This window comes from Clupea harengus, chromosome 18 (assembly GCF_900700415.2).
Source record: "Clupea harengus chromosome 18, Ch_v2.0.2, whole genome shotgun sequence".
NCBI classification, from domain to species: domain Eukaryota; kingdom Metazoa; phylum Chordata; class Actinopteri; order Clupeiformes; family Clupeidae; genus Clupea; species Clupea harengus.
In genome coordinates this window covers 20175-45174 of record NC_045169.1, presented here as the reverse complement: position 1 = coordinate 45174, position 25000 = coordinate 20175, and the positions used below count along the sequence as shown (strand labels likewise).

Below are 25000 nucleotides of genomic sequence, written 5' to 3'. Positions count from 1 at the left end.
CACTAACACACGATAATATATGGGGAAAGTAAGGGGCGTGGCCTGATATATGGGGAAAAGAAGGCAAAATCCCTTGGAAGACATCGCCATGCAGTTTAATGGGACTTTTCATCAACAATATAACACCTGATGAGACACTACCATACCTAGCTAAACTGGACACTTTAAGGATGGATTAGTTTCAGTACAGTACAATGTCTATACTTAGTGAAAGATTGCCTTCATTTTATGCTTAATGTTCATTACTCTTCTATCTAACGTTAGCTAGTTACCGACTAGAAACTCTGTTTCTCTGTCTCTGTTTTAGCTCCAAACACATGCTACTTAAGGCAAGCAACACGATGTAGTCCGACTTATTTTGCTTTAACATGTTAGTCTTTAATCTTCACATTTACAAAATTAGACAACAGTTACTTACAAAAGGCTGACTGATACCTACATTTTATCTCACCAAGGTTTTCTACTGGCATTGTTTCGCTCAAACCCTTTTTTTCACAGATTTAGCGAAAACCCAGTTCTTTTTTCGATAGGGATTTTTTCTTTGGAACCAGGAAGTGTTTAAATGCTAACACTAAACATTTCCACACTCTATTGAGGTTAGGGTTAGGCTAACCCTAGAAATGTTAAATGTTGATCTTTCTTATCATTTCTAAAATGTCGTCTTCTGTGACCTTGCATGTAACAAGTATTGTCTCTCTACCAGCTGGCTTTCAGATGGGAAGTTCTGCCGTGTTGTGGATGACCGTGAGAATTTTGTAGAGTGTGCCTGTTCCCACCTCTCTGTCTACGCTATATATGCTGATCAAGCTGCCCTCGACTCCTACAACGCAGCATTCTATGCCAGTGGGTTCATATGCATCTCTGGTGAGCCACTCTGCTGTTTATATTTCATTTCATCACATCTACATGTGGCAAAATCAGATTTCATGACTCCAGGCCCGGTAAATGGGATTTAGGATTTCAAATGTTAAGACTTTTTCAGGATTTCCCTGACCAAGACAACCCAGTGTATAAACCGTCAAAAGAGCATTTTTAATGGGGGAAACCGCAACTCTGCTTCTGGAGTATTTTCTGTAGTGCCCCACTGAAGATATGGAAACCATTGCTGTATGTAATACAAATTTGTGTCTCCTTGATAGGGTTTTCTTTGGCCATCCTATCACATGCACTGTGCTCCAGGTTCCCCATGTTTGCTGTTAAGCTCCTCACTCACATGATGGTTGCCTGCCTTGGCACACAGGTAGGATACACTTGGTCCCAGCAGTTCTTGGTCTTCATCTTTGTGATCTAATCTAATCTACCCCAATACAAGAATTCTGGTAGGTTATATAGGTAGAGCAGTAAAGGGAAAGATTTGCTTATTTTAACAAAGAGTTAAAGAGAGCTGGACAACCTATGCAAGCTGATTGAGCCTATATTATATTATATATATATATTTATATATTATTACAACTTTACAAATGTACCATGTAGTTACAACACTCTCTGGCACACAGTGTTTGTTTATTCTCTGTGTGTTTCTTAAACCAAATCTGATTACATTCACGAAAGAGGAACTGCTTCACCTCTTTGAGTTTCTTGAGTTGCAAGAGAGAACCTGTTGCAGTCTACTGTCTGCTGCAGTCTGCTGAAACTAAGGCCTATCCTACTGATAACCTATGGCACCTCACCAATCTAGATGATTTTATATAAATTCTGATAGGAATATTAGGGAAAAATCTTTGCAGTACGATGCGCAAAGCTGGTAGTTACCTCAAACATTTTAAGACTGTGATGCAGATAGAGTTCTCTACCAACTGTACTGTTCTGAAGAGACATCAATAGCAATGAGTTTCAAATTAGTTGCATTAAAACCGTTAGGAGGCCTTTTCGAGTTAACAGGTGAAGATTGTAAGTGGGGATTATTGTGGGGGGCTCCTGTGGGGTGGAAGGGGGGGGGGGCTCCTGTGAGGTGTAGAAGGGGGGGGGTCCTGTGAGGTGTAAGGGGGGGGGGTCCTGTGAGGTGGAAGGGGGGGGGGGGGGTCCTGTGAGGTGGAAGGGGGGGAGGGGAAGTCCTGTGAGGTGGAAGGGGGGGAGGGGGTCTCCTGTGAGGTGGAAGGGGGGGGGGGGTCCTGTGAGGTGTAAGGGGGGGGGGGGGTCCTGTGAGGTGGAAGGGGGGGGGGGGGTCCTGTGAGGTGGAAGGGGTAAGGGGGGGGGGGGGTCCTGTGGGGTGGAAGGCATGATTCATTCTCCATTAATTGTTGCCTGATGAGCAGTCACTGCCTAGCCTGTAAGGGTCAGCCTTCCACGGTGAAACAGTGAATACATTTCTTCGTCTGTACTACGGTATTGAATACGGTTACCTATATTATTTAGAATAGTAGCAACGAGATTTCTTGCCAAGTCAGTCATACCATATTCTTAGCGTTCTTTCAATATATTCAGACTGTCATCAGTTTTCAGTCATTGTATGGATATAATAATTTCCTAAACGGCATGCCATAATATATATAATATATACCGCAACAGAACAATCCCCCTTTAAGTCTGTCTATCTATCTATCTATCTATCTATCTATATCTATCTATCTATCTATCTATATCTATCTATCTATCTATCTATATCTATCTATCTATCTATATCTATATCTATCTATCTATATCTATCTATATAGGTATACATCTATTTATTCGGTCTAGACAGGCACATCATCACAACATTGGATTGTGAAAATAAGCTTGGTTCCTGAGAAAATAAGAAGGCAATGAGCTAAATAAGGGTTTTAGAATCAAATATGGTCTTCATTTTGTACTGTTGCCACAGTGATGGCACTAGAATCTCTATTCATTCTGTTGGTGCTTGACGATGCCCCTCCAAACCGCAACAGTACAAGGGTAGTCTGAAAACGATGTCAAACTGTATGTTGGAGTTTCTGTACGTACTTGGATAGAGATGGCTAATTAACTCAATAAATACACATCAGAATGAATGCGATTTAAAGAATATTGTAATGTTTGAGAAATGTAGTATGTCATGATTTCTTCCTGTTTACCTAAGGTATATGGCTTTGTAGTTTATCAACACTTTCTGTTTTGCTCCCTACATTTGTCTCCATTCTCCAAACTGTACAGATTTGTTTCCTTGTGTCAGTGTTCCGAGGGAAGATGTTCTCTGAGGATAGCTGTGCTGCCCTAGGCCTCTTCTCTCACTACTTTCATCTCAGCCAGTTCAGCTGGATGCTTATACAGGTGATCATTCTCCTTTCATCTCAGCCAGTTCAGCTGGATGCTTATACAGGTGATCATTCTTCTTTCCCCCACCATACCCTTTATAGAATACATACATCATACTGAGGATGCTTATACAGGTGATCATTCTTCTTTCCCCCACCATACCCTTTATAGAATACATACATCATACTGAGGATGCTTATACAGGTGATCATTCTCCTTTCCCCCACCATACCCTTTATAGAATACATACATCATACTGAGGATGCTTATACAGGTGATCATTCTTCTTTCCCCCACCATACCCTTTATAGAATACATACATCATACTGAGGATGCTTATACAGGTGATCATTCTTCTTTCCCCCACCATACCCTTTATAGAATACATACATCATACTGAGGATGCTTATACAGGTGATCATTCTTCTTTCCCCCACCATACCCTTTATAGAATACATACATCATACTGAGGATGCTTATACAGGTGATCATTCTTCTTTCCCCCACCATACCCTTTATAGAATACATACAGTGGGTAAAATAAGTATTGAACACGTCACCATTTTTCTCTTCTCAGTAAAAATATTTCCAAAGGTGCTATTGACATGAAATTTTCACCAGATGTTGGTAACAACCCAAGTAAAATACGTTCAGAAATTAAGTTATGTATAATAATGTGAAATGACACAGGGAAAAAGTATGTGTGCCTGCTGCTCTAAACTCATAAATTACAGCCAGTCAATACATTGCTTCAGGAGCACAAGAGGGAGGGGTGTGATTTGATTGGCTGCTCACATACCAACAACCTTTCACCAGAATCACACACTGCATCTTTCAATATTTCTTTTATAATTTGTGCAAGTCATATGACTAAGTCAGATCCTGTCGATCCCTTTAAACCAAATGTTTATTATTTTGTAATTATCTTACTGATTGTATGACATTTTCATCAATAGCTGTTTGTCATCAATATGCAGTTAATCAGTAGTACTGTGTGCAATCCTCTGCAGGCAATTAATTTCTGGCAGACTCTGGTGATGAATGATGAGCACACAGAGAGACGTTATCTTCTGTTCTTCCTCTTGAGCTGGGGACTTCCTGCATTGGTCATCATCGTACTGGTCATTGTGCTTCTGGCAGGATATGGCTGGAGTATCCATGATGTCTACGGCCTCGTTCATGGAGATCTGTGAGTCATTTGCTACTCCTCACTGACAGACTTTGTCAAACAAACACAGCCCACTATATGAACACATTGAGTTGGCATGGTCGTGAGGCCATAAGGGCATATTTAAGCACACACAGCATGCTCAGTATTTACATGTTGGGGTTGCAGAGAGTAGTGGCGAACTGAAATGTATGCAGATGCTACTTTTAGGTACAATGTGAGACTCTCAATCAAAACAAGTTTGCCTGTGCTGTAAAGGACCAAGCAGCAGAGCAGCTATCTTGTATTAACTTATCCTGCTGCTACAGAAAGTATCATTACAGTAGTAACTTGTAGTTGATCTATTGGTTACCTTTTAACGCAGGTCATAATGGATCTGATCTGAACTCATTTCTTAATCAGAACTAATAATCAATGTGACTGAATGTATGGCTGAATAGGCTTTGTTGCCTGGTTAGGGACAAATCACCAACTTCTAAGTGAATTTGAGATAAAGATGGTACCAGCATCAATGTGATGATTTTTACATCTTCTGGATTGCTTAAGAGCCAGATGGGCAGAATTAACTATTAATAATACTGTTTTGTTTTAACATGTTGCCCTCAATTTACCTCAAATCTGAATTGGTCTATACATTTACATTACATTTACATTTACATTTAGTCATTTAGCAGACGCTTTTGTCCAAAGCGACGTACAAGGGAGAGAACAGTCAAGCTAAGAGCAATAAAAAAGCATGGTGTAACAATAAATACTACTTTACATGAGAATTAGAAAAACAACAACCTAGAAAAGAGGAAAAAGAAGTGCAGGAATGTAACTGCTGAAGTGCAAGTTAAGCGCTAGTCAGGTGCCAGTTAGGAGGGGAGGTGCTCTCTGAAGAGTTGGGTCTTCAAAAGCTTCTTGAAGGTAGAGAGGGACGCCCCTGCTCTGGTAGTACTAGGCAGTTCGTTCCACCAACGTGGAACTACAAATGAAAATAGTCTGGATTGCCGTGCTTGCACGGACGGCAGTGCCAAACGACGCTCACTAGACGAGCGCAGCGTCCTGGGTGTAACATTTGCCCTTACAAGAGCATTTAGGTAGGTGGGAGCAGAACCAGTAAGCACTCTGTAGGCAAGCATAAGTGACTTGAACTTAATGCGAGCAGCTACTGGCAGCCAGTGGAGCTCGATGAGTAGCGGGGTGACGTGTGCCCTTTTCGGTTGGTTGAACACCAGACGCGCCGCCGCGTTCTGGATCATCTGTAGTGGTTTCACCACGCAAGCCGGCAGGCCCGTTAGGAGGGCGTTGCAGTAGTCAAGGCGGGAACTCACCAAGGTTTGCACCAGCAGCTGGGTGGCATACTGGGTTAGGTACGGCCTGATTTTGTGGATGTTGTATAGCGCAAAGCGGCACGACCTGGAGACAGAGGCGATGTGGGCCGTGAAGGTCAGTTGGTCATCAATAATGACCCCGAGGTTTCTTGCTGTTTTGGATGGAGCAAGAGATAAAGAGTCAGTATTGATCTTGATGTTGTGGTGGATGACCTGTTTGGCTGGGAAGACCATCAGTTCCGTTTTGGCCAGGTTCAGCTGAAGGTGGTGATTTTTCATCCATGTGGATATATCAGCGAGACAGTCCGAAATCCGCGCCGAGACCGTGGTGTCCTCAGGAGGGAAAGACAGAAACAGTTGAGTATCATCGGCATAACAGTGGTAGGAAAAACCATGCGAGCGGATGATAGGGCCCAACGAGGTGGTGTAAATGGCAAAGAGAAGTGGTCCCATCACCGAGCCTTGGGGCACCCCAGTGGTGAGGCGGTGAGGTACAGACAGCTGACCTTGCCATGACACGTTGAACGAGCGCCCAGTGAGGTAGGATTCAAACCAGGAGTGCGCATTGCATCTAACCTACCCCTAAACATCCAAATATAGATCTGATCTCAGGCCCCATACACCACACAACCCCAGGAGTGCCACTTATTGGCCAGAGAACACACAGAGAACACACAGAGAACACAAAGAGAACACACAGAGAACACAAAGAGAACACACAGAGAACACACAGAGAACACACAGAGAACACAAAGAGAACGCACAGAGAACACACACACACACACAGAGAACACACAGAGAACACACAGAGAGCGCACAGAGAACGCACACACACACAGAGAACACACAGAGAACACAAAGAGAACACACAGAGAACACACAGAGAACGCACAGAGAACGCACAGAGAACACACAGAGAACACACAGAGAACACACAGAGAACACACAGAGAACACACAGAGAACACACACAGAGAACGAGGCACAGGAGGCAGGTACTCCAACATGACACTGAACAGTAATGGTGGGCAAATACTCTGTTGTAACCGGTAGTTGCTGTCCACATAGAGTGACCTAGATAAGTTAGAAAAGTTATTTATTAGCAGTAACCCTGATAACAAGATCAGGCGAAGCAATATTTTAGTGGTTTCAGGGAATTTGTGGTTCAGCAACAACTCTGGGACAAAATCCCTTTGTAATATAAAGGGTCAAACTCTTTTAGGATACTTGGATGACAAAGCTAATACTGGAAACAGCTATCAACGTGTTGTTTAAACGCTCTGAGCAATAAAATACGACACATATTCTTTGTAGTGTCCATGTTGTCTCCACATTCCGACTTGAAACACACAGAAGTCGGAAGAACGACTCAGGAAGTTGAAACATCCGAGGAGCACATGAGAGCAGCTGTGCTGTTCCACACAAACAAAAACGGACTGACCTCATCTAATCTCAAGACATTGACCACTTAACAGAAGTCTGAGCGACTTAAAGGCAAATGCTGCTTGTGCTGTGGGTGACACTGTTCAAGTCCATTATCATGTTCATGAAATATCATGAAAGTGTTCGACTTTCCACGATTAGTCCGTGGAAGTTTGTTACAGACAAACTATAACTGTTTGCAAAGCCCTCTTTTTTCAAAGTTGTCCTGGACCATTTTTCATTTCTATTCGTGAGAGTAGATGTTGGCCACTCATGCTGTTGGATACTAACGCAATGCATATATGGTAATAGGTAACCATTTTTAATTGGGCTCTGAAAGTAATCCCATCATTCAGGGCTTTGTTCTGGAGTTCTGAACATCTTAACACCTTTCATCCTCAGGTGTTTCATCCCTAATGTATATGCTGCACTGTGTCCTCAGGTGTTTCATCCCTAATGTATATGCTGCACTGTGTCCTCAGGTGTTTCATCCCTAATGTATATGCTGCACTGTGTCCTCAGGTGTTTCATCCCTAATGTATATGCTGCACTGTGTCCTCAGGTGTTTCATCCCTAATGTATATGCTGCACTGTGCTCGGTCCTCAGGTGTTTCATCCCTAATGTATATGCTGCACTGTGCTCGGCTGCTTTGGTACCTCTCATCTGTCTGGTGGGAGTGCTGGTGGTCTTTGCCCATGCCTATCAGGTTACACAGCAATGGAAGGCATATGATGACATTTACAGGGGCCGTACCAACAGCTCAGGTTGGTATCTGCATGGAGTGTGTGCGTGAGAGAGAGAGTTGGTATGGGTTAATATATATTTGTGAGATAAACTGATAGACAGCTAGAATGATAGACACTAACCATACTTCAATTTGTCACAATCATGCAATTTGCCCAGTCGTACAACACCAGATGGCCATTTGACTAAGAGCCCTTTATACCCAAGACCTTAGAGAATCACCTCAAGTGACCAAAAAAGTGTGTCACTGTGCTTTAGTATATGGTTTTTCAACGTATAACCATTAACTCCAGGGGATTCATTGGTATTTGTTTGGTTTTTGAAGAAAATACATCATCACAAAGGAATATACATTTGTTAGGTCTGTGTGTTATATTATTTTCTCTGTGTTTGGTGTCTCTGTGTGTTATATTATTTTCTCTGTGTTGGGTTCTCTGTGTGTAATATCATTTTCTCTGTGTTGGGTTCTCTGTGTGTCATATTATTTTCTCTGTGTTTGGTGTCTGTGTGTTCCAGAGATTCCCATGGTGCTCTATCTGTTTGCTCTGGTTTCTGTCGTGTGGCTATGGGCAGGACTGCATATGGCTTACAGACATCTCTGGATGCTGATTCTTTACATTATCTTCAACATCTTGCTGGTAAGAACACCTCAGTCATCATAAGTCATGTTAAGTACTTTATCTTAACATCCATAATGTAATTAAGGTTTTATGATGTAACATTTTCTAAGTAAGAAGCAAGAAATTACTTGTGCCAAAAATATTCCTTAACTGCCACCCTCCTTAGCAACAATTTCTACATTAGCAAGTTTACATAAATCTCATCTGCCCTCTAGCTGTACGAGGACCAAGTCCTTGGGCGGTGGTCTATGATGAAAACTATACTTTGTAAGCACCAGATTTTGATATGTCTGTCTGCTAATATAAACAAAATAAAAAAACACGAGAAATGTATCAAAAGCAGTGTTGCTAGAGACAAATACAAAAAATCAAATTTGAAATAGAACTCTCTATGTATCCCTTAGCGGCTAAGAGATACATAGAGATATATTTTTTTATTTGTCTCTAGCAGGGGTCTCAGGGGTCTCAAACTCCCGACCCGGGGGCCAGATCCGGCCCGCCAAGTGATAGCATCCAGTCCGCTGACTCCTCAGAATGTTGTAAAAAGTTCCATTGCTTTGAACTGGCCGCCCAAACGTTTACTGCTGCCATTAACAACGAGTTTTGCGCTTCTAATTAACACCTTTCATATCATTCAAGTATCAAGTAGTCCAGTCATTTAACATAACGGAAACTTCATTGAAGTCAGAAAGTAATGGGTTGCTACGCAACACCTGAAACTTTAAAGTTCTATTTGCGTGAAGAGCTATTTTTTCTTAGAGGAAGTTACGAAATGGCAACAAAATCATTAAAAAGAGGTATTTTGGGGGAATGTCTTCTATTTTTTTGACATATAACCGAATAATAAGCGGGATAATGTATAGTCCGGCGGTCACTATCGGAAAATAAATCTAGCTGTGTGTCAAAGGCAAAAGTTTCTGTGCGTATTCTGTGGCTCTGGACAAGAGCACTGACATAAATGATAATGCTCAGTTCGCGATTTTTGTCTGCGCTGTTAACAACCAGTTTGAAGTGACAGAGGAATTACTTTGTGTAAAAACAATGCAAGGCCGTACCACAGCTAAGGATGTATTTGAGCAACTGTATGACGCAATGGACCATGCTGGTCTGTCATGGAAATCGCTCTGAGGAATAAGATGGTGCACCATCATTGATCAGCATATCAGTAAACTATTCATTTTAAATCACTATAGATGGAAATATGCTATATTTTGACAGACAAATTAAATTATACACTTGAAATATATTTATTATAAATACATTTATTTCATAAAATAAAACAATTTTTGCTGAAACTTTATTCAGTTTTCTGCTTTGTATTGTTTGTTTGCAGCCTTGTTACCAACTATACAAAAGTGGTGCAGTACAGCATTTGCTTTGAAATGTGCATGTATGAAGGACAAATATAGATAGTAGTTGTCGATGAAGACATTATCTCACTATTACTGCTGTATATGTAAGTCATGGGCTATCAATGACACAAAGTGATCCAAAAATGCAACTATAACAAACATCTTTATCCAAAGAGCATCTTGCATTGCTCAGGAATTGAAACCCAGGTCAGCTACTTGTCATTCAACATCACTAACCATTGTACCACTGATCACACATGGTAGATTTGCCATACTCAAAAGTGGTATCTACAGTATTAACAGATAAAAAAAATCTGGCCCCCCACTGACCAGACTGGACGCTCATCGGCCCCCGGATAATTTGAGTTTGATACCCCTGCCAACTCTAAGGTGACTGGGGCAAGGAAAAACTCATTTTAACAGCAAGAAACCTTGAGCAGAACCCACCTCAAAGGGGGCGCCCATCTGCTTGAGGCTAGTCCGGTATAGGAACAGAATGAGGGGGTGGCAGGCAGATAATGATGATGAATGATTTACATTCTGCTTATAAATCAATAAGATGAATCTAGTTAATCTCTCAGTGTTTTATTTTGTGTATTTCCTTTGGCAGGGTCTATATGTGTTTGCTGTTTATTTCATCCTGCATAACCAGTTGTGTTGGCCTACGAAAGCCAGCTATACTGTGGAAATGAACGGGCACAACAGGACCCACTCCACATACCCAGGCACAGGTGCAGTTACAGTGGCCAGTGAGATCAGTAAATCCACCCAGAACCTCATAAGTGCCATGGAAGAGGTATGATCATTGTTGTAATACACTTCAGTTCTTCCACACTGTCTTCTTCTTCTAGCTTCTAGTTGAGCCTGTTATATTGCATCATTGTATAGTATCATAGTATTGTATCATATTGCATAGCAATGGAAATGAATGCCATTATCCCTAACAGTGCTTCAGGGTAGCATGTACAAAGGGAAGAGCAGCGGTCCAAACACTGAACCTTGTAGAATTATTCCATGACTATTGGATTAATTTATTACATTATTCATTGTTCCTATTTCATTATTTACATTTTATTGAAGAGAATCCTAAAGGTATGGCGGAAGCCTGCCAAGAGCATTACCTTTGATACCACTGAAGAGTAGGATGATATTGGCATGGAAACTAAATGCTAAAACGTTTTTAAGGTTTCAAGAACTTATGATATAACTGGAGTTTCATGACACATACGTGCAAAAGTAGCAGAAGTGTTTTTAAGGTAATTTACTCAGTAATGTAATGTGGTTCCATTTTATTACATGATTCTTCACCATAGCGCCAATGAGTGTGTAGTGGTGGAATTTGGATAAACCTGTTCTTGAAGTGGGAAAATGCAAAGAACCAAATACAACCTGTCCATTCAGTGTGTGGACATCAAAGTAGACAGTAACTCTGAATAGTTAATAGCTTGTCCGACACAAACCAAGTCCAAGTCCAAGATTCTTGCGCAGATGAAGATCCAGGATGTCCTGTCTGCCAGTGGTCTTGTGCATATTACCTACAGACTAAATCACATTTGATGGTACAGGTCTAATTGAAAGTTAAATGACTAACGGTTAGAAGTGTCCGCTCCTCAGATTTGACCACATTACTGTTATTGAGGTGTTGAAAACCAGTGGCCTCCTCGTTTGCCAACCATGCTGAATATTGAGATTATCTAGTTATCCTGTAAATGTTGGCAATGCAATTAGCTGAGTCAAAGAGACCAGTCATATCAGCAAACATATTTCGCGTAAATCTTGCAGGTAGGACTTGGACCGCAAGTTTGCCTTTATAATCAGAACGTAAATAATCAATTCAGGAATGTAGCCATGCATACATTTCATCTTTCTCACTGCATTGTGTCACATTTCTGATGGTACAGCTAACCTGTCATGATCAGATTCACATTGTGTAGCAGTCTTATTTACATTCCCCTTAATGAGACCGCCCAGAGGGATGGGATACACTTTGGGACACTGTATGGGCTTGTGGTAGGCCTCAAGTGGTCAAATTGAAACACTGCTCTGCAGTCCAGGTGCAATTGTATGCCAACACTGTATGTTCCCTCCCTCCGGGTTGTCCACACAAATGACTCTGGCTTAGACTGATCTCCTGTCAGGGAAGTGATGTTGAATAGTATGTGTGTGAGCTGTATGTGTGTATTATTTTGAGTGGGCAAATGGGTGGATCCCTCTCTACAACACATTTTGGTGTCACAATTTGGTTCCGGCACTAATCCAGGAGGCCATGTAACTAACTGAAGTATTGGGATGTGCGGTGTGAATGGCCACTTTGAATACTTCCACACCCATCGCCCACACCTTAAGTTAAAGGGTCAGCAGGACTCATTGACCCAGACAGATTTCTGGATTCTGGATGGTGCTGGCAGACCTGAATACACAGAACAAAGAGAGAGACAAAGTTATTCACTAGGCGGACCATTGAAAAATTTGCATTGTGTCATGTAATACCATTTCAATTTCCCTCATGGTTATGGCCACGCTGCTTTTTACACATCTGAGGAACCTTTGAACTATTGGGGGCACTTAGCAAAGTGGCAGGAGGTGGGATCCTGGAGTGTGACCCCAGGTGGGTGTGTCTGTGGAGTAGAGACCAGCGTTTTCCCAGATGTTTGGAAACCTTATAAAGATCTACCCTATTCTTCTACAACTGAGACCCTTTGTACTCCTTACACTGAAACCATTACAATAGTATCAAACACCAATGTGCTGGTCATCTTCTATTTGCCAAATACATGTCACCCTTAAAATGTGGATTAGGTGTGACCCCCATGAGACCTGGAGAAGGGATGAAGGGAGGGGCATGAGAGAGAGAGGGGGAAACAGGGGACAGATTGCAAAGACAGTGAGAGAAAGAAAACAATGTCACTCCCTTCAAACAAACATCAAGAGACAGAGGTACATTATAATATAAAAGTGACTCTTAAGTAAACACCAGATGTGTTTCTCATTGTTTGCCCAAGTGGAAGGTTGCCGGGAACAGACAGCCTTACAAGCTGAAGAGGTTATATACTGTATATTTATGATCCATGTAGTCCAACATAAAAGGCGCTGACATGGACAACATATTCATTTGTAGCAAAAATGTAGGTTGTTGCAAAAACCTCAGCAAACATTCAACAGTGAAAACAAATTGGGAGAGATTGCATAGCAGGTAGCATAAATGCAGTGTCACACCAAGAACAGGGTTTATAATCGGAGTTTCTGAGGTCTCAAATTTAACATAGGCAGAGATAAATAAGAAGGGCACAGAGTTTGACATTTTTCTCAGAGGATGCAAGAAACAAGTGGCATGCTCTAACATCAGAGAGTTTTCAGCTGTAGACTTCTCAATCGTAGGCACAGTGTGTAAATACAGTTTCTCCATCGCTATACTTCAGGGCTGTGGTACAGAAGAGGCTGTTGCTAAACATTTAGACAAACCCAACACCTATGCAAGAGCTTTCTTTGTAGACTTTTCGTCAGCTTTCAATACAATACAAGCAGCTCCTCAAGCTGTCAGGTTGCTTTTGGCCAGTCCAGTCTAGCCAGTCTTGTCTTGCTAGAAAACAAATCTCCCAAGTCACAGTTCTCTTGCAGACTGCAGGTTTTCCTCCAGGATTTCCCTTTATTTTGCTTCATTCGTTTTACTTTCTACCTCAAGAAGCCCTCCAGGACACAGAGAAGCATCCCCACTGCATGAATCTGCTATTACTGTGCTTCGCAGTGCGGATGGTGCGTTTCTGTTCAATCCAGTGACACACCCTCGAATCTGCTGTGTTACATGTCCCATATAAACAAAATAGGCATCTATGAGAGCATAAAAAACAAACAGCATTGTTTATCTTCCCCTCCCTTGGCTGCTGAGTTAGTGACTTGTGTGGGAGTGTGTGTGTGTGTGTGCGTGTGCGTGCGTGTGTGTGTGCGTGTGTCTGTGTGTGTGTGTGTGTGTGTGTGTGTGTGTGCGTGCGTCATGACCTTTGGAATTAAGGGGCCTATGTTCACAGTGATGAAATTGATGTTCCCATAATGTAGTACATGTTGTGTGTATATATAAAACTGCTCTGTCTCTGTACTCCCAGGTATCTGCTGACTGGGAACAGGCATCCCTGAGGCGCAGCAGTCAGCTCAGTGGCATGTACACCTTAGGACCACCAAGCCAGCCTTACCATGGAGATCAAGAGTTACTTAACACCCTCACAGCTGATGAGGAGTCACAGGATTTTGATGACCTTATATTTGCCTTGAAGACTGGTGAGACTGACAACCACACACTTCATTTAGTGTAAATGCTTTAATCAATGTACAGCATGCAGCAATTTGCCACTTTCTGAGGATGTTTTATAGATACCTTTATAGGTATCGTGGTGTTTGATCATGTGAAGGACAGACAAACATACATGTTCCCACTAGCTGCCCTGGCTATGCAATGTGTAGTTTTGTGGATCGGGATGAAATAACCTACAAAAAGGTTTCACACCAAAACTCCCAGTTTGAGTTGTTTGTTCGTGTGTGTATGAGAGGGTATATGCTTCCTGTTATCCCAGACCCATGTGTACAATTCCATTAGCTCAAACAGATACAAACAGTCATAAATAATTCTGTACAGTTTGTACAGGTACAGTAACTGCAGAAATATATCTCAAATTGTATTATAAAAAGATTCATTCAAACTATCTTCACCTTTCTGCACTCCCTTCTGTCTTCGGAAATGAAGTAGTAGGATTAGATCTTAGAACCAACTGAAAATGCAGAGACATTGCAGCCCTTGAAGACAAGGCCAACAAAGACGACAAACTACACTATGGACCATATCTCCTAATCTCTCCTTCTCTCTCTCCATCGTAGCGTGTTGTGTGTGTGCTTGAGGTCTGTTACGGACCATCAGACCGGCATTCCATCGAGTTCTTTGCTAAAATCATGCAACCGCAAATAGCATCAGAGCTAAAATAGACGTATGTTATATTATAGGACAACAGTGGTGTTTTCACAGGAAATCTGTAGGAATACACCAATCTTTTTTCTTTCCCATAGCAATCTAATATCTACATTTGAAAGTCTAGGTCTATCGCAGTCCATTGCTCTTCTTGATACTCTTGTGATAGACCTGAATTTTAAGACCTGAATTTTGGCAGGCTGAATTTGTGAGGTTGAAAAATAAGGGGTTGAATATTACCTGCTGAATAATGAAGACAGCATTTTAACAACTGAATATTTTGGAACTGCATTGTAGGAAAGTGAATAATTGTGTATTTGTGTATTTTGAATGCTGGAATTTAGTTTTCAATCGAAATATACAACCCCAATGAATTGCAGTGCCAAAAAAAATCAAGTATCATAAATGCTGTGGGATTTTTTTCAATTTGTGTCAAATTTCAATGCAGTGAAGTTCAAGCGTTGTCATTGCAATATGTTTTTTTTTCAGTTCATGCCATTTTGCATTGAGGACATTTGTCACTGTTATACTTCCATAATAGTTTTGCCTATCCTTATAATGGTAACCTCATGGGCATACTGTATGCCCACCAAGCTGTTCTTAAACAAATATTTTAAATCCTGGCTCTTTCCATTTTTATCCACTATCAATGTTGTATCCTTCAATATATATATATATATATGCCACATACTGTATGTGCTAATGTTTTATCCTGATGCATGTATGAATGTATCTACTTTTTATATGCTAAATGCTGGACTTCCTCCAGGATCATTACGGGCCTAGGAGCACCTAAAGTCAGGTAGAGTTCCTGGCAATGTCCCCTTACAGGCTCCAGACCCGGAGGGGGACTTCCTCAAGGATCTCTGTCGGGCCTGGAGCACACAAAGTTGGGTAGACTGCCTGAGAAGTCCTGTTATAAATACATAAATTGGGACTTTGTCTCTGGAGAGATTCTGCCACCTCTGGGTCCCAGAAGGGAGACTTCCTCCAGGAACCCTGTGGGCAAATGAGCCCCAATGGATGAGTAGAGTTCTTGGCAAGGTCCAGGCTCTATGCCCCATCCTTTAGAAGCCCAAGTTAAGGGAAGTCTAAAGTGATTGTAAAAACCTCCAGGGGGGGCCAGGAGAAGCCTTGCCTGCCCAGCAGGTATTCTTGGCTGGGTAGACTGCCTGTGATGATCCCCTTGAGGTCTACTGGGAGGAGCCCTTTCCTGCCCAGGAGGCACCCTGGAGATGGGCGGGCAGGGCTGGGCAGACAGACTGGGAAGGTCCCCTGGAGGACTCCTGGGGCCCCAGCAGGAGGCATGCACACAGGAAGGTGCACATGGACCTGGGTAGGAGGAAGCCCTGAGCCCCCCTGGTTGGAGTGCCTTGGATCAGCCCAAGGTTTCTTCCTGCTTCCAGAGTTTTTCTTTGCCACCGTCACCTTGGCGCTTGCTCTAGGCGGTTCAGGCTCTGGGCTCTGTAAAGCGCTAGAGAGAATAAAGAATAAAATAACCTGATTCGTAAAAAGGGTTCTGTAGCTTCTGCCTTATCAAAATAACAAGAAATGTTATCATTGTGTATTTATATCATTCATTTACTGCTTACTGAGCATGTAATTAGTCTACCTTTAGGTCACCCTTTTCCCAGATGCACAAGTCTTTCAAGGGGTTTAACCTAAAACATTTTATTATTTTTTAAAAGAATGGCAGGATATATGTCATGTCCCTTGCTAATATATAAATGTTGAGGCATAATTGGCCACTCTTACAATAAAGGGAATGTAATATTAATTCATTATATTATAATATACACTTGGACAATGATGGTTTGTGATTCTTCTAGCACATTCTAATGTTCCTTGTCAGAGAATAATATTTCGCCACGCCCACGCCTTGGCATTTCATCTTCAAAATGGGGGTCAGTGTCTGATTTGGAGCTGTCAGCATCTGTTTTACATTATAAACCTGTACAGTAGGACCGTCCTCCTGTCAGCATCTGTTTTACATTATAAACCTGTACAGTAGGACCGTCCTCCTATCAGCATCTGTTTTACATTATAAACCTGTACAGTAGGACCGTCCTCCGCAGGGTTTTTAAGCCACTGCTGCCGCTTTTTTTACTTGCAGCTCAGGACGTTTTGTGTTTTGTTGTTCAGTTGAAAAAGTTCTCTGGAAAAGCACTATGTCAAGCACTTTCTTGAAAGCTTACCAAATCACAAGCGGACTACCGAGACCTGTCATTTCCAACAACCACAAAAAATCAAGTCAAGTTGTCAAGTCACCTTTCTTTATGAGGCACATTTCAAAACAACTGGTGATTCACCTCAAATAGGAATAAAATAATAGAATAAGAGATAAGACATGAAACACATTACATTCTTAATGTATATATACACCCACAAATACCAGTCTTTTTAAAACTTGCTATGTTTTGACTACTTTTTCACATTTTGCAACTTGTGATATGTGACTATGGGCCTCTAATAGGGCATAGAGCTTTGTGTTTGCTGATTCATTTTATGATGCAAATATGACAGAATTTCATAGCATCTAGAATTGTGCAAAGCCTTGGTGGGACAGGTAATTCTGCATATTAATTTGTGGGTGTGTTGTTGAATTCATGCCTTCTGAGCCAATCATACCAAGGGGAATTTTGATGCGTAACGTGATGACAAATGCACTGTTTGGTTCCAGTCTGATAGACACCGATTATGAAAATATTTAAACCGTTAGATTGTCAATGTAAATATTTTAAATATGTTTTGTTGATTTGAAAACAGTCCAGCACAGTTCAAACTACAGTGTTCTCATTGCCTTGGCCTTTACATACAGCGGGTAAAATAACTATTGAACACGTCACCATTTTTCCCTGTCATTTCACATTATTACACAACTTAATTTCTGAACGTATTTGTTTTGGTTTCTTTGTATGTATGGATTACTTGGGTTGTTACCAACATCTGGGGGAAATTTCATGTCAATAGCATCTTTGTAAATATATTTACTGAGAAAAATGGCGACTTACTTATTTTACACACTGTATGTGCCTGCGTACATATGTAATACTGTAAATATGCATCAAAGCAAGCTACAAAACATATCAGGGAATTTATTCATGTAGAATCTAGTGAAGAGGTTAATGAAAAGGTTAAAAGTGATTTTCATTTTCTTAAAGGAAAAAGTCCTGTTAACGCTTATGCAGTGGAGCAACAAGACTGAGTGCCATGAATGAAACGTAGCTAGAATTTAAATCAGTATTTAAAATCCAGTTCATCAAAGCATATCAACAGCATTGAAAGAAGCCCTTAAAAACGTTGGCTACATTTCTACGAACATCTTGGGAAAACTAAATAAGTTATAGTGTGAGGGACAAAGTCCTCCAATTTCTCCTATGCTCATCAATTCTTTTAATTTTCAGCTCACTCTGTCCATCTAATCATCTCTCACCTTCCGATGGGGTCGTTTCTCAACAGGTTCTGGCCTTAACATCAGCGATAATGAGTCCCTCCAGGGGAGCCAGGATGGCACCATGGCTGAGTCCCAGATTGTGGAGCTGCGACGTATCCCAATAGCCGACACACACCTTTAACCTCTCTGCTTTTCTTCAGTAGGAGAAAATAACACGTTTTTTATTTTCAATTTCTAATGAGCTGAAAATTAGCAATACTTTGTTTATTTTATTAAATGTTTTTATCATTTCATTTGCATACTTTACAGAATGTTTTCTGAGCAATTCAGTGCATTATTTACACACAACGTATTGTGTAGCTGCACAGAGTTCCTCAATATTACAATTTACTTGGTTTGTACGGCAACTTCAAATAAATTATTGAATTACTTCAGACTGATATGTATCTATTTCCTATGACTAGATTCAATAAACCATTTTGCATCAGAATTTGCATTTCCTGAATTAAATACTAGTGTTTGCAAAGTAATACATGTCCCTCCTTCTATGTGGTTGTGTAACCAATCAGCAGGTCAACAAAGCTATATTTATTCCTGCCTATGCTAACCAGCTATCCCTTTGGATACTATCTCTAAAAACCCTCCTAACATTCAAAACACATGGCATTATAGTGTATGCTTTTTAGAAGGTGCCGATAAGTAAGGCATATATCTAGCTAGCATTTTAACTAACTACCAAAACTAGGCCCACAGTGTTCACACATCTAAACACTCTCGCAGGTAAGTTGTTGGCGGTGATAAGCAATATAAACCACCGAGAAGCTAAGCTAAATCGTTCACTTGGGCGACGCGCTACAAACAATTCCAATGTCTGCAAGAGTTTACGATTTCTTTCTTTTATTTCTCAGGTTAAAACTTTGCATTCCAGTTTCCTTGAGTTTGTTTACAAACGGTGAACAAAAATGTGCTCTCCCAACAGTGAGTGGGAACGGGGGTGACCCTCTCCATTCTACCGTACCGGAGCTCAGGTGCCTACATTCACTAATAAATTCCCTACTCCATTACCCACGTGACTTCCCACAAGTGCCAAAATAAAAGCTTCAGTACAAAGACATAAACGATTAACAAAGGACGTGGCATATGGCCGCTCAATGCTCTCATGCTTCTCTGCTAGCAATGAGGCACCCTTTAAACAGGCTGCCACTGGCTTAATTGAGGGGGATACTATCTCTAAAAACCCTCCTAAAAACTCTAAAAAAAGTCTCTCCTGATCTTGTAGGACAACATGAGTCCACCTCCATTTTGGTGCCATGGTGAGAAGGGTGTATTTCACCTTCTCTCAGATGCATCTAACTTGGCTAATTGCACAGTGATCAGGTGTTCAACATTAATCCCCCAATTACGGAGGACGATTATACAAGAGGCGTTTAAATGTTAGTCACCTGTGATTGAATGACAATGAAAAAGTTAAAATGTCTGTGGGGGATTGTGAAAAGGCAGCCCCTCCTTTCGATCAACATGCCTGACACTACCCGCCACATTTAAACTGATCCCCACTTCTTTTACCCCACGCAACACGGAAACACTTATCCATGCACCACTTGGTAATGCTCAAATCAATGCAATTCACTGTTACTTACCCATTTTCTTGTCACCCTATTAGCGATCGGTCAGGTACCAACCGATTCCGACTGGTTCCGATTCTATTTCGACTTGTGCTGTTTGTGTTGAACAACCCTCGGGTTGATTTTTCTTAGTTTTTTTGTATTTTTGTGGACTTTGCCGCTTAACTTTTTTTTTAGCACTGTAAATAAATGTTTCTGCAACAGGGACTGGGAGACTAGTCAAGATAGAGGGAAGGATGGATGCAGAAAACAATTCAGCAATCCGGAGTGAAAACCTTTTCCAGAGTGCTCAGGCTCTCGGGCTGGAGTGAAGGTTTACAACAACAACATTAAACAAAGCTTACTGCCAAGAAAACACAGGCGTGGCTTCAGGAAAACTCCTAGAGTGGCCCAGACAGAATCCAGACCTGAACCTAATAGAGCATCTCTGGAGAGAGCTGAAAATGGCTGTGCCTGGTGTGGTTGAGCCTGGAGAAATTTCCAGAAGAAGGGTGTGCCAAGCTTGTAGGATCATTATCAGGAAGACTTGAGGCTGTCATTGATGCCAGAGGTGTTTTAAAAAAGTACTGGGAAGGGTTTGAATACTTATGGGATGGGATGGAATGGGATATTTTAATGAAATAACAAAACACTTGGAAACTTACCTTAGTTGTGGTACTGAGTTTGGTTTGAGGTTGAGTTTCTTCTGTTTGGTTTGCATTTGCCACATATTCAATTCAATTCAATTTTATTTATATAGCGCCATAACAATACAATTGTCTCTCTTGTCTCTGCTTGAGGTCGGCCGGGTGGAGATAGGAAGGGGGGATGGGGGAGGGTTGTGTGGCAGAAGGGGATGGGAAACAACAGGTGTTGTACATATCCTGCATTTGGTAGGTGTACATAATATATATACAGACATCCGGTGGTAAATACATGATACAAACAAGACCAGTTTAGTGGGTATACACTGTGCTCAAAGGTTTACTGTTACAGGGGTAAGGGGAGTAGGAGCAGAGAAACATGTTGATGGTGGCAATATTATATATTGTATATAAATGCTAGCATAGGGTATGAGGTAGAGTAAGTGTACGGCAGTGCGTGGCGGTGGGTGCAATTGGCCGAGGGTTTCCATAGCGAAGATAGTCTGGATTAGGAGAGAAAGAAAAAGAACAGAGTGAGTGGGTAGAGTTTGGCTGTCCACAGGGGCGGATTAAGACAATGGGCTATAGGGGCTGCAGCCCTGGGCCTCGCCACCAGGGGGCCTCAGGTTGCCCAATGTCGAGTGAGTCAACGGCACCGCGCATAACGTTAGAAAAATTCAGTGAAAACAAAAGTAATGCGCGAAAATGTCCGGTCAAAGAAAGCGAGGTTCCGGTTGGTGAGCAGAATAGAGTAGTCGTGTATCGTCAGGCTCCTGCCACACAGTTTCCGTTTTGACACCAAACGGCACCCAAACAAGTTTTTTTTGCCCAACATGTCGTCCAGACCAAGCAAGCCGTCGAAAAAGTCTGAACAAGCTGCCCCAACTGACACTGCTATCGACAATGCTACGTTAGCAAACATGCTAGTGGAGCTAAGAGCAGACCTGCTAACCAGACCTGACTCACTCGCTGTACGATTTGAAAACAAGCTGGCGACCATTGACACAAAGCTAGATGGGATACAATCCACGGTAACCAACCATGAACAGCGAATCTCTGATTTGGAATCTGGGCTGAACCATCTGCAGTTCTTGGAAGCAAAGGTAACCTCTATGGCTGAAAATAATGCTAAGCTGAAAGCCAAGCTAACTGACCTGGAGGGGAGAAGCAGACAGTGCAACGTACGTCTCATTGGTGTGCCTGAAGCAGTCGAGGGTTCATGGCCAACGTCTTTTTTCTCTAGGTTTCTGGTGGATGTGTTGGGGAAAGATGTGCTTCCTTCGCCCTCAGAGCTCGGTAGAGCTCATCGCACACTCAAATCCAAACCAGCAGAGGGGGAAAAACCTAGAGCTGTGATCATCTGTTTTCACATGTCAGTGTAGGCAGATGTGCCCCAAGGGACATGTTTTATCCTGACTTGAACAGTAGGGAAAAAAACAGCTCCAACCTTGTTGGTCGAAAGCTCTTGGGTTTATTTGATTTCTGGTTGAACAGTTGTGGCAAACAATGGAGAAACCGAACCTGATGGCTTCCCTCGAAAAGCAGAGCAGGTGGCCTTTATCACAGTCTTTGTGCGTGCGATGACACACCCAGTTTGCGATAGATTCTGAGGGGGCACCAGGATTTGAACCTGGGACCTCTTGATCTGCAGTCAAATGCTCTACCACTGAGCTATACCCCCCCCAAAGATGTGCCCCAAGGGACATGTTTTATTGTCTGAAACTGGAACGCAAACGCTGCAGAGCTTTTTGCAATAAGCCCTTCCTCTCTGGACAACCCCCATTGGCTTTCCAGCTTGGGGATGTAGCTCAGTGGTAGAGCGCATGCTTTGCATGTATGAAGTCCCGGGATCGTTCCCCGGCATCTCCAAAATCGCTTAAAGAAGTGGTCTTTTGTAAACTCCAAGGGAACTATCCTCAGCTCAGCAGCGGGTGACAGTGGTCGGTCGAGTGAACAGGGCAGAGAGCTTACTTGATTTTTCAAACATTTTAATCAACCCGGCAGCTCTTCTTTGGAGGCCTTGTCAACCTTAATGCAGGAAGGTACCTAGGCAGACTCCGTAGCATCCATTTTGGAGTCTTTTGTCACGTTTACTTCCTCGGAATGGGTTTGGATATTGCAGCTTGAAGTCAAAAGGCCATGTCAGAAGTGGGATTCAAACCCACACCTCCATTCAGAGACCAGAAATCCCTCAACCGAGGAAGGTACACCACCTTGAGTCTGGCGCCTTAGACCGCTCGGCCATCCTGACTTGAACAGTAGGGAAAAAACAGCTCCAACCTTGTTGGTCGAAAGCTCTTGGGTTTATTTGAGTTCTGGTTGAACAGTTGTGGCAAACGATGGAGAAACCGAACCTGATGGCTTCCCTCGAAAAGCAGAGCAGGTGGCATTTATCACACTCTTTGTGCGTGCGATGACACACCCAGTTTGCGATAGATTCTGAGGGGGCACCAGGATTTGAACCTAGGACCTCTTGATCTGCAGTCAAATGCTCTACCACTGAGCTATACCCCCTTTCCGCACACGGATGTGCCCCAAGGGACATGTTTTTTTTGTCTGAAACTGGAACGCAAACGCTGCAGAGCTTTTTGCAATAAGCCCTTTCTCTCTGGACAACCCCCATTGGCATTTCAGCTTGGGGATGTAGCTCAGTGGTAGAGCGCATGCTTCGCATGTATGAGGTCCCGGGATCGTTCCCCGGCATCTCCAAAAGTGCTTGAAGACGGGGTCTTTTGTAAACTCCAAGGGAACTATCCTCAGCTCAGCAGCAGGTGACAGTGGTCAGTCGAGTGAAAAGGGCAGAGAGCTTACTTGATTTTTCTTACATTTTAATCAACACGGCAGCTCTTCTTTGGAGGCCTTGTCAACCTTAATGCAGGAAGGTACCTAGCCAGACTCAGTAGCATCCATTTTGGAGTCTTTTGTCACGTTTACTTCCTCGGAATGGGTTTGGATATTGCAGCTTGAAGTCAAAAGGCCATGTCAGAAGTGGGATTCGAACCCACGCCTCCATTCGGAGACCAGAAATCCCTCAACTGAGGAAGGTACACCACCTTGAGTCTGGCGCCTTAGACCGCTCGGCCATCCTGACTTGAACAGTAGGGAAAAAAACAGCTCCAACCTTGTTGGTCGAAAGCTCTTGGGTTTATTTGAGTTCTGGTTGAACAGTTGTGGCAAACGATGGAGAAACCGAACCTGATGGCTTCCCTCGAAAAGCAGAGCAGGTGGCATTTATCATACTCTTTGTGCGTGCGATGACACACCCAGTTTGCGATAGATTCTGAGGGGGCACCAGGATTTGAACCTAGGACCTCTTGATCTGCAGTCAAATGCTCTACCACTGAGCTATACCCCCTTTAGGCACAGCGATGTGCCCCAAGGGACATGTTTTTGTTGTCTGAAACTGGAACGCAAACGCTGCAGAGCTTTTTGCAATAAACCCTTTCTCTCTGGACAACCCCCATTGGCTTTGCAGCTTGGGGATGTAGCTCAGTGGTAGAGCGCATGCTTTGCATGTATGAGGTCCCGGGATCGTTCCCCGGCATCTCCAAAAGCGCTTGAAGACGGGGTCTTTTGTAAACTCCAAGGGAACTATCCTCAGCTCAGCAGCAGGTGACAGTGGTCAGTCGAGTGAACAGGGCAGAGAGCTTACTTGATTTTTCATACATTTTAATCAACACGGCAGCTCTTCTTTGGAGGCCTTGTCAACCTTAATGCAGGAAGGTACCTAGCCAGACTCAGTAGCATCCATTTTGGAGTCTTTTGTCACATTTACTTCCTCGGAATGGGTTTGGATATTGCAGCTTGAAGTCAAAAGGCCATGTCAGAAGTGGGATTCGAACCCACGCCTCCATTCGGAGACCAGAAATCCCTCAACTGAGGAAGGTACACCACCTTGAGTCTGGCGCCTTAGACCGCTCGGCCATCCTGACTTGAACAGTAGGGAAAAAAACAGCTCCAACCTTGTTGGTCGAAAGCTCTTGGGTTTATTTGAGTTCTGGTTGAACAGTTGTGGCAAACGATGGAGAAACCGAACCTGATGGCTTCCCTCGAAAAGCAGAGCAGGTGGCATTTATCATACTCTTTGTGCGTGCGATGACACACCCAGTTTGCGATAGATTCTGAGGGGGCACCAGGATTTGAACCTAGGACCTCTTGATCTGCAGTCAAATGCTCTACCACTGAGCTATACCCCCTTTAGGCACAGCGATGTGCCCCAAGGGACATGTTTTTTTTGTCTGAAACTGGAACGCAAACGCTGCAGAGCTTTTTGCAATAAGCCCTTTCTCTCTGGACAACCCCCATTGGCTTTGCAGCTTGGGGATGTAGCTCAGTGGTAGAGCGCATGCTTTGCATGTATGAGGTCCCGGGATCGTTCCCCGGCATCTCCAAAAGCGCTTGAAGACGGGGTCTTTTGTAAACTCCAAGGGAACTATCCTCAGCTCAGCAGCAGGTGACAGTGGTCAGTCGAGTGAACAGGGCAGAGAGCTTACTTGATTTTTCATACATTTTAATCAACACGGCAGCTCTTCTTTGGAGGCCTTGTCAACCTTAATGCAGGAAGGTACC

At 42.7% G+C, this 25000-nt stretch overlaps 1 protein-coding gene and 11 non-coding genes across 12 annotated transcripts in view; 5 read left to right on the top strand and 7 right to left on the bottom strand.

The window, feature by feature from the left end:
• The window catches only part of adgrv1 (adhesion G protein-coupled receptor V1), a 130363-nt gene extending 111999 nt beyond the window's left edge, over nucleotides 1-18364 (top strand). Inside the window, exons 80-88 of the mRNA XM_031585443.1 lie at nucleotides 704-864; nucleotides 1140-1240; nucleotides 3112-3228; nucleotides 4224-4402; nucleotides 7726-7883; nucleotides 8380-8501; nucleotides 10446-10631; nucleotides 13936-14107; nucleotides 18249-18364. Of these exons, the coding sequence (XP_031441303.1) occupies nucleotides 704-864; nucleotides 1140-1240; nucleotides 3112-3228; nucleotides 4224-4402; nucleotides 7726-7883; nucleotides 8380-8501; nucleotides 10446-10631; nucleotides 13936-14107; nucleotides 18249-18364 (1312 nt within the window). The remainder of the gene's footprint in view (nucleotides 1-703; nucleotides 865-1139; nucleotides 1241-3111; nucleotides 3229-4223; nucleotides 4403-7725; nucleotides 7884-8379; nucleotides 8502-10445; nucleotides 10632-13935; nucleotides 14108-18248) is intronic.
• Nucleotides 18365-22040: 3676 nt separating this feature from the next.
• On the bottom strand, nucleotides 22041-22112 carry trnac-gca. Its single transcript has one exon. It is a non-coding gene; the product is annotated as a tRNA-Cys (tRNA).
• A 116-nt stretch (nucleotides 22113-22228) lies between these two features.
• On the top strand, nucleotides 22229-22300 carry trnaa-ugc. The gene has a single exon. It is a non-coding gene; the product is annotated as a tRNA-Ala (tRNA).
• Nucleotides 22301-22571: 271 nt separating this feature from the next.
• On the bottom strand, nucleotides 22572-22682 carry trnal-caa. The gene is made up of 2 exons: nucleotides 22645-22682; nucleotides 22572-22617 (listed from the first exon to the last, which is right to left on the bottom strand). It is a non-coding gene; the product is annotated as a tRNA-Leu (tRNA).
• Nucleotides 22683-22873: 191 nt separating this feature from the next.
• trnac-gca lies at nucleotides 22874-22945 on the bottom strand. Its single transcript has one exon. It is a non-coding gene; the product is annotated as a tRNA-Cys (tRNA).
• Nucleotides 22946-23068: 123 nt separating this feature from the next.
• Nucleotides 23069-23140, top strand: trnaa-cgc. Its single transcript has one exon. It is a non-coding gene; the product is annotated as a tRNA-Ala (tRNA).
• A 271-nt stretch (nucleotides 23141-23411) lies between these two features.
• Nucleotides 23412-23522, bottom strand: trnal-caa. The gene is made up of 2 exons: nucleotides 23485-23522; nucleotides 23412-23457 (listed from the first exon to the last, which is right to left on the bottom strand). It is a non-coding gene; the product is annotated as a tRNA-Leu (tRNA).
• A 192-nt stretch (nucleotides 23523-23714) lies between these two features.
• trnac-gca lies at nucleotides 23715-23786 on the bottom strand. Its single transcript has one exon. It is a non-coding gene; the product is annotated as a tRNA-Cys (tRNA).
• A 123-nt stretch (nucleotides 23787-23909) lies between these two features.
• trnaa-ugc lies at nucleotides 23910-23981 on the top strand. Its single transcript has one exon. It is a non-coding gene; the product is annotated as a tRNA-Ala (tRNA).
• A 271-nt stretch (nucleotides 23982-24252) lies between these two features.
• Nucleotides 24253-24363, bottom strand: trnal-caa. The gene is made up of 2 exons: nucleotides 24326-24363; nucleotides 24253-24298 (listed from the first exon to the last, which is right to left on the bottom strand). It is a non-coding gene; the product is annotated as a tRNA-Leu (tRNA).
• Nucleotides 24364-24555: 192 nt separating this feature from the next.
• On the bottom strand, nucleotides 24556-24627 carry trnac-gca. The gene has a single exon. It is a non-coding gene; the product is annotated as a tRNA-Cys (tRNA).
• A 123-nt stretch (nucleotides 24628-24750) lies between these two features.
• On the top strand, nucleotides 24751-24822 carry trnaa-ugc. The gene has a single exon. It is a non-coding gene; the product is annotated as a tRNA-Ala (tRNA).
• The last annotated feature ends 178 nt before the right edge of the window (nucleotides 24823-25000 follow it).